The sequence below is a fragment of the Mus caroli genome, chromosome 4, assembly GCF_900094665.2.
Source record: "Mus caroli chromosome 4, CAROLI_EIJ_v1.1, whole genome shotgun sequence".
In the NCBI taxonomy this organism is placed as follows: domain Eukaryota; kingdom Metazoa; phylum Chordata; class Mammalia; order Rodentia; family Muridae; genus Mus; species Mus caroli.
In genome coordinates, this window is record NC_034573.1 from 7096677 (window position 1) to 7104125 (window position 7449).

Genomic DNA, 7449 nt, shown 5'->3' on the forward strand with positions numbered 1-7449 from the left:
GGTACTTTCTCTAGCTTCTCCATTGGGAGCCCTGTGATACATCCAATAGCTGACTGTGAACATCCACTCCTGTGTTTGCTAGGCCCCGGCATCGTCTCAGGAGTAAACTCTTAAAGAACAAAACCAGACTCAGGAGCACACCATTTAGGAGCCGTTGGAGAGTCAAATGGAAAAATAAATTCACGGTAGAAAGGTCAAAAAGAGAGTAAGAGGGAGAGTAAGATGACTTCAGTTCGGGTCAGTTGGGACCCTTCGCAGCTGGAGTCCCGTTGGAACGGCTAGGCAACACAAAGCTGGGTGGCATGCCTTCCCTCTGAGGCAGCAGTGAGAGCAGAGGGAGCATGCAGTCAGCAGGACAGAGCCAGACGTCTGGGGCAGCCATAAGCCCAGCCTGCAGCAGGACATAAAGGCTCCAGCGACTGAGAATGCTGGCTGCGAATGGGGCTCTCAGGGGAAAGAGAGACAGGCATCGTGGAAGGAAGGCAGACATTCTGTGGACGAGCTCACTGAGAAAGCTCATACTCACAAAAGGCTGTGTGTCATCAGCTGAGGGTGGAAGGGGGTTTTCTAGAATAGGAAAAGGTTGAATCCAACAAACAATGGAATAAAGACCATCAAGGTAAGACTCCATTAGTATACTATAGAAATGCTACAGCATATGTAAGTCCATAGCAGGCCACTGAGCAGCCCTAGCTAGTGGTGATAACTTCCTAAGTGACGGGCAAAGAGGCTACTTACATGCTTTAGGTGCAAGTGTGCCTGGCTGGCAATGTCATATACTACATCTCTCACATTTTTATCTTGGTTCCTCCGTAGAAAGTCCTCTTGTGAAACACCATGCTGTGAAGAAAATATGTTAAGAATCTATAAGTATATTCAAAATCAATATTGCTTTAAAAAACCAACCAGACAGACAGCATATATCGGATAAAGGCTCAATTTTAAATTGTGTGTGTCTAAGTGTGAGGGGCGATCTTCCTTGTCAAGTTGATTAGCTATATAACCAACTAAGAGGCATGCTCGCTCGGTGGGTCTCTGAAGGTATTTCCTACAACCATTAAGGGGCAAAGATGTCTCCCAGATGTTTGAATGAAACACCTGCTGTTTTTGCATGTCACCTTTGCTCCTTGCTGGGGTACACATCTGCCACTGCTACTAGTGAGTGCTACCATGCTACTACCACTGCTGCCATGCTTAACTGACACTGGAGGCCAGCTTCTCTGGACTTTAAATGTACAGTGAAGACCTGCAGCTCTCCAGGAGTGCCCAGGCCTTCAGTGCCAGGCTGGGACGCCTGAGGCACCTAGCCATGGGGCCTGACCAGCTGTTCATTTTCTCCAGCGCGCAGGTAGCTGCTCCTGGGCACGAGGCAAGCCAAGGTCATAACCCTTCTTAGGGTATATATTCACTCTACTAGTTCTGTTTCCCTAGAAAAGCCCAACTAGTGAGTACAGTGTGTGTGTGAGGGAAGAGATGGAAGAGAAAGCATAACACAATACAAAGATGTAAAGGAGGCGGAGAGGCCGCTCAGTTCTCAGGAGCGCTTACTGCTCCTGCAGAGGATTCCATTCTCAGCATCTACATCTGTCTCTCAGAAACTCCTGCCCGAGAGGACCTGGGACTCTTCTGGCCTTCACAGGCATATTCACACATACATACATACATACACATCAAAGGGTAGACAATGAGGAAACTCACACAATCCCTCTTCCCCTTTATTGTTTTTCAAGACAGGGTCTCTGTGTAGACCTAGATATCCCAGAACTTGCTCTATGTTGGCCTCAAACCCTGCTTGCCTCTGCCTCCCAAGTGCCGGAATTAAAGGCCTGCACCACTGCCTGGCTCTGATAAACATTTTTAAAATACATATTCCAGCTGGGCGAGGCAGTCAATGTCTGTAATGCCAGCACTTGGAGGAGGCGGGAGGATCAGGAGTTCAAGGGCATCCTCAGCTACATAGAGATTCAAGAGTTCAAGTTCAGCCTGAGCTACCAAAGACCTTGTCCTCCCCAAAGCAAATTCAACAAAAAATTATTACCACCAATAAAACAATATAAAAAACAGAGAGGCCCAGGTGAGGTTACTATAGCTACATGAACAGATGGTATACAATATTCAGGCCTCTTACTACAGAAAGAAGTACCCCTCCAGACACCTACATGCTTGACATATAAGGCTCTCTCTCATTAATCAGGGCATAGCAGAAAGTGACATGCAAGGGGCTGGTGAGATGGCTCAGCGGGTAAGAGCATTGACTGTCCTTCTGAAGGTCCTGAGTTCAAATCCCAGTAATCACATGGTGGCTCACAACCACCTGTAATGAAACCTGATGCCTTCTTCTGGGGTGTCTGAAGACAGCTACAGTGTATTTACATACAATAAATAAATCTTTAAAAAAAAAAAGAAAAAGAAAAAAGAAAGTGACATGCATACCTTCCAAACAGCGATATAACAAACTAAACAAAACATAGAGCATCCCTCCTCCTGGTGTCCCCAGAGGAATCAGCTGGTACCAGCCTCACCTGCACACAGACATCCATGGGCAGGAACACCTGTCTCCTGCTACTGTGATAGGGTGTTGCTCTCAAGCACGTGACAATGCCTTGTGCCTTTCCAATGTGGCTTGCAGCATGATCTGCATGAAGATCCTTCACGCCTAGAACCACAGAAACCAAACAGGGTCGCTCTGTTGTCCTTGAAGCATAACAAATCAAGACTAGAGCACAAGACATCATCTAAACCCAGTAAAGGGATTCATCCTGTTTGACATCTGGAAAACACGATTTATGATGGAAACTGGACGTCAGGGATCTTCCTGCTGGCAGACATCGGAAGACTCTGCCTGTTAACTCTGACCTTAGCACACCAAGGACACACTGTGAATTTACTCAGCCTTCATGGGAAACACCACAAATGTTTTTTTTTTTTTTTTGTCCTCTCTAAAGAATTCTCTACAAGCTTCCTGTTAGGGTGCATCAGGACAGGCCTGGGACATTCAACAGTGACTGTCCTGAGGGGTGACATCAAGACAGGTCACCCTCTTCAAATGAGATACTACTGTCCTTGGCCCCAGCAACCTCCTCCTTACAGGAAGATACCACCAGTCTGGTGCAAGACAAGAGGAAAGTGCCCATTCAATACTCTTAAAAGGAGGAGAAAAAACTCCTACATTTTCTAAGTGTACTTTGATTCTATTTTCCCCTCTGAGGAAGAATTCCTGACAGGGAGGAGCTAAAGGAGGTGCCATAGGAAAGGTAAAGCCAGGGGTACCACCAGCTTTGACCCAGAGCACTCTGGGAGGGGCACCAACTGCTTCAGAGAGCCTGAGCCCCCGGACACGCCTGCACTCTGGAAGAAATACAAATGCACAGAATATAGAGACGCTCTCTCTCTTACTATTAAAGACATGAGCTGACTGCAGCACGCACCTCTGAGCCCAGCATTCGGGAGGCAGAGGTAGGTGAATTCCAATGAGTTCAGGAACACCTGGGTCTGCATACTGAGTTGGCTGGCCAAGGTTATATTGTGAGACCCTGTCTCAAAACTAACGAAATAAAAGTTGTAACATGATAGTGCATACTTATAACCACAGCACTTAGGGAAGCTGAGGCAGAAAGACTGCCTCTAGTTTGAGGCCAGCCTAGGCCACACAGTGAAACCCTGTCTCAAAGAGGAAATGTTACCACAGGGACAATACAGAGAGAAATTAAAAGTGCAATCTGAGGTCGGCCTCAGACAAGCGCTCACCCAGCACCTCCAGTGTCAGGTAGAGCAGGGAACCCTGCGTATTCTCAGCATAATCTTCAAGTTCCTGGATACTGCGGTACGCTTTGTCATCCAGATTTTTTTCCTGAAGTCAAAGAAAATGCAAATGAAGTTCACTAAGTTATTATTTTATAATACAAAGTGCTCTTTTCTATATAATTTATTTTCATTTTATATTCATTGGTGTTTTGCCACATGGATGTCTGTGTGAGGGTCTCAGAAGCCTAGAGCGGGAGTCACAGACAAATGTGAGCTGCCATGTGGAGTAAGGGGAATTGAACCCAGGTCCTCTGGAAGAGCAGCCACTGAGCCAGCTCTGCAGCCCAAAAGTGCTTTTTGGTTTTTTGCCTTAAAAAAACCCCAAAAACCAAGAATATCACTTAACAAATGTGTTTAGTGAACAATAAAGATTAGAATATAGCTTGGTGGGTTGGAAAGATAGCTCAGTGGTTAAGATCGAGTGCTGCTTTGCTGGAGGATTTGATACCAATTCCTAGCACCCACATCAGGCAGTCCACAGACACCTGTGATGGTAGCTCCAGGGCCTCCGACACCCTCTTCTAGCTTCCAAGAAGCACCTGTATGCATGTGGCACACACACACCTCTAAATAAAAATAAATAAAATTTAAAAAATAATTTAAAAATATATACATATATAGCTAGACAGGGGATGGGTGATGAATTGGCTGTTAAGAGTGTCTGCTGCTCTTGTAGAGACCCCAGTTTCTGTTCTCAGTGTATCAGGGGAGCCCCCTGACCTCCTCAGGCACACTTGCCCATTCTGTACAAAACATTCATACATATAGAATAAAATGCTTTAAATATAGTTTTCACTCTACATATTTTTTAAAAAGTTCCATATATATGCCAGGCCAGACAGGGCTACACAAGACCCTGTCTCAAAAAACAAAACAACTGTCCCCATATTGGTGCTTACACATCACCTCACAGAATAAGGCTCAAGAATATTATGAATGCACAAACCCCACAGGCACTGGGCTTCACTGTCTCAGGTTCTTACTGGTCATGTGTGTAAGGTAGGTGCTGTATTGCTGAGTTAAGGGTTTCTAATATATCTCACACATTAAGCCCTTCCCAGATAAGGTATCTCCCATTCTCTCTGGATTTTTAGCCCTTTGAACTTTTAATTTTAAGGAATTTTAATTTATCTCTTTTTTTTCTTATATGTGTCATTGTTATCATACTTAAGAAACTATCACCTAACTTAAAATCACAAAGATTTATAGTTTACATCAATGTTTTCTCCAAAAAGATTTTTGGTTTTTGGTTTTTCTAAAGGCCTTCAAACTATACTACTGACTTTCATAATCTGAGGCAGCAGTCCTCATACTATTATAATAACTCAGTCTGTTTAGTTAAATATTTTTAGAAACAGGGTCTCAGGCAGACCAAGCTGCCCTTAACTATGACTGTGCCTAAGCCTGGCCTTGAACCCTCGTCCTCACGTGCCAAGGGCTGGAGTATGGACCATGACACCCAGCCAGATTCCTTCTTTTGCACATATAAACCCCATGGTCCCAGAACCAACTGATGAAAACAATACTTTCCCTACTGAATTACTCAGACAGTCAACTGACGATAAATATATGTTTTGTATCTGCTGTCTCCACTCCTCCATCCCACAACTGAGACAGGGTTTCTCTGTAATAGCCCTGGCTGTCCTGGAACTCACTCTGTAAACCAGGCTGGCCTTGAACTCTCAGAGATCGGCCTGCCTCTGCCTCCTGAGTGCTGGGATTAAAGATGTGCATCACCACTGCCCCGCTTGCTTATAATAACTGATTAATTTTGTGTGTCTACATAAATGAGAGCAGGCATGGCTGTTCCAGGTAGACATGTAGAGGTCATGGGACAACTTTGGGAAGTCAGTTCTCTCTTGGCACCTGTGGGGTCACGGGGTCAAACTCAGGTCATATGCTTCTGCAGTAAGTCCTTTCACTTCCTGAGACACCCTGCCTGTCCCTGGCCTCTATGTCTGTACCTCTGTACCATCTGTAGGCCCATCCTTTGCCAATGCCACAGTTTGATCACAGCTATGTTTTGTATAAACAGCTTATTAATTGAAGGAGGAGGAGACAACGGCCAAGGAAGGGACACGTAGAAAAGGACTGCATCAAGACTGTAGACTGGGGCTGGTGAGATGGCTCAGTGGGTAAGAGCACCCGACTGCTCTTCCGAAGGTCTGGAGTTCAAATCCCAGCAACCACATGGTGGCTCACAACCATCCGTAATGAGATCTGACTCCCTCTTCTGGAGTGGCTGAAGACAGCTACAGTGTACTTACATATAATAAATAAATAAATAAATAAATAAATAAATAAATAAATAAACAAACAAATAAATAGATAGATAAACAAATAAGCTTTAAAAAAAAAAAAGACTGTAGACTGTCTGAGCAAGCTGGATGGGACAGGATATACCTGTGACCCCTGCACTTCAGACCAGGGTGAGCAGGGAGATCTGACGTCAAGATCACCCTTAGTTCCAGAACAGGCTGGCTACATGAGACCTGGTCTTAAGAAGAAACAAAAAATAAACAAAACAAAAGTACCTTACTTTTACCCAGCCTCCTTCAACACTAAGTGCTGGGGCCGAGCAGAATGGCACTTTGTAAGCCCAGCACTCAGGACGCTGCTGCAAGTTCAGGGCTAACTGACCACCGGTGAGTTCCACCAGGCAGGGATATACAGTGAGGTCCTGTCTCAAAGCACTCTAGGGCTAGAGCGATGGCTTGGTGGTTAAGAGCACTTGCTGCTCTTTCAGATGACCCAGTCTCAATTCTCAGCACACTGTCTATCTAAAATGACTAACAACCATCTAACTCCAGTTCCAGAACATTCAACCCCTTCTTCTGGAGTCCTTGGACAATGTGTACACATGATGTATGGGTACACATGGAGACTAAACATCTATACACAGACATTTTTAAAATCTCAAAAAAAAAAAAAAAAAGTAAGAGACAGGAATGTAGCCCAGTGGGCAGCATCCATAAACCCATGTTTGGCTGCCCAGCGCAGCATGAAACTAGGCATGGCAGCACAGACCTATAACTGATACACTCAAGAGGCAGAGGCAGGAAGATCCAGTTTCAAGGTCATCCTGCACTACACAGTGAGTTCAAGGACAGCCTAGCATACATGAGACCCTGTCTGGAAAAAAATTACAGAATACGTAAATAAAGCAAACATATGGCCGGACGTGGTGGCACACGCCTTTAATCCCAGCACTCGGGAGGCAGAGGCAGGCGGATTACTGAGTTCGAGGCCAGCCTGGGCTACAGTGTGAGTTCTAGGACAGCCAGGGCTACACAGAAAAACCCTGCCTCAAAAAACTAAAAACCTAAAACAAACAAACAAACAAAAAACAAAAAACCCGGGCTGGAGAGATGGCTCAGTGGTTAAGAGCCCCAACTGCTCTTCTAAAGATCCTGAGTTCAAATCCCAGCAGCCACATGGTGGCTCACAACCATCTGTAATGAGATCTGATGCCCTCTTCTGGTTCATCTGAAGACAGCTTACAGTGTACTTGGATATAATAAATAAATAAATAAACCAAACCCCAAAAGATAAAAAGATAATTAATACAAATATTTACTGAAAAATGATGTGACTAGGGTTTGTTTTGTTTTGTTTTGTTTTTTTTTTTTTTTTTTTTTTTTTTTT

At 44.7% G+C, this 7449-nt stretch overlaps 1 protein-coding gene across 4 annotated transcripts in view; it reads right to left on the reverse strand.

The window, feature by feature from the left end:
- Window positions 1-7449, reverse strand: part of Ndufaf6 (NADH:ubiquinone oxidoreductase complex assembly factor 6) — a 24901-nt gene that overhangs the window by 7493 nt on the left and 9959 nt on the right. For 3 of the 4 annotated variants that reach the window (XM_021160496.2, XM_021160498.1, XM_029476644.1), the window contains 3 exons: window positions 3748-3850; window positions 2523-2656; window positions 739-840 (listed from right to left, as the gene is read on the reverse strand). In XM_021160496.2, the coding sequence (XP_021016155.1) occupies window positions 739-840; window positions 2523-2656; window positions 3748-3850 (339 nt within the window). Of the gene's footprint in view, window positions 1-30; window positions 568-738; window positions 841-2522; window positions 2657-3747; window positions 3851-7449 lie in introns of those variants that run through there. The other variant, XM_021160497.2, reaches the window with a different exon arrangement.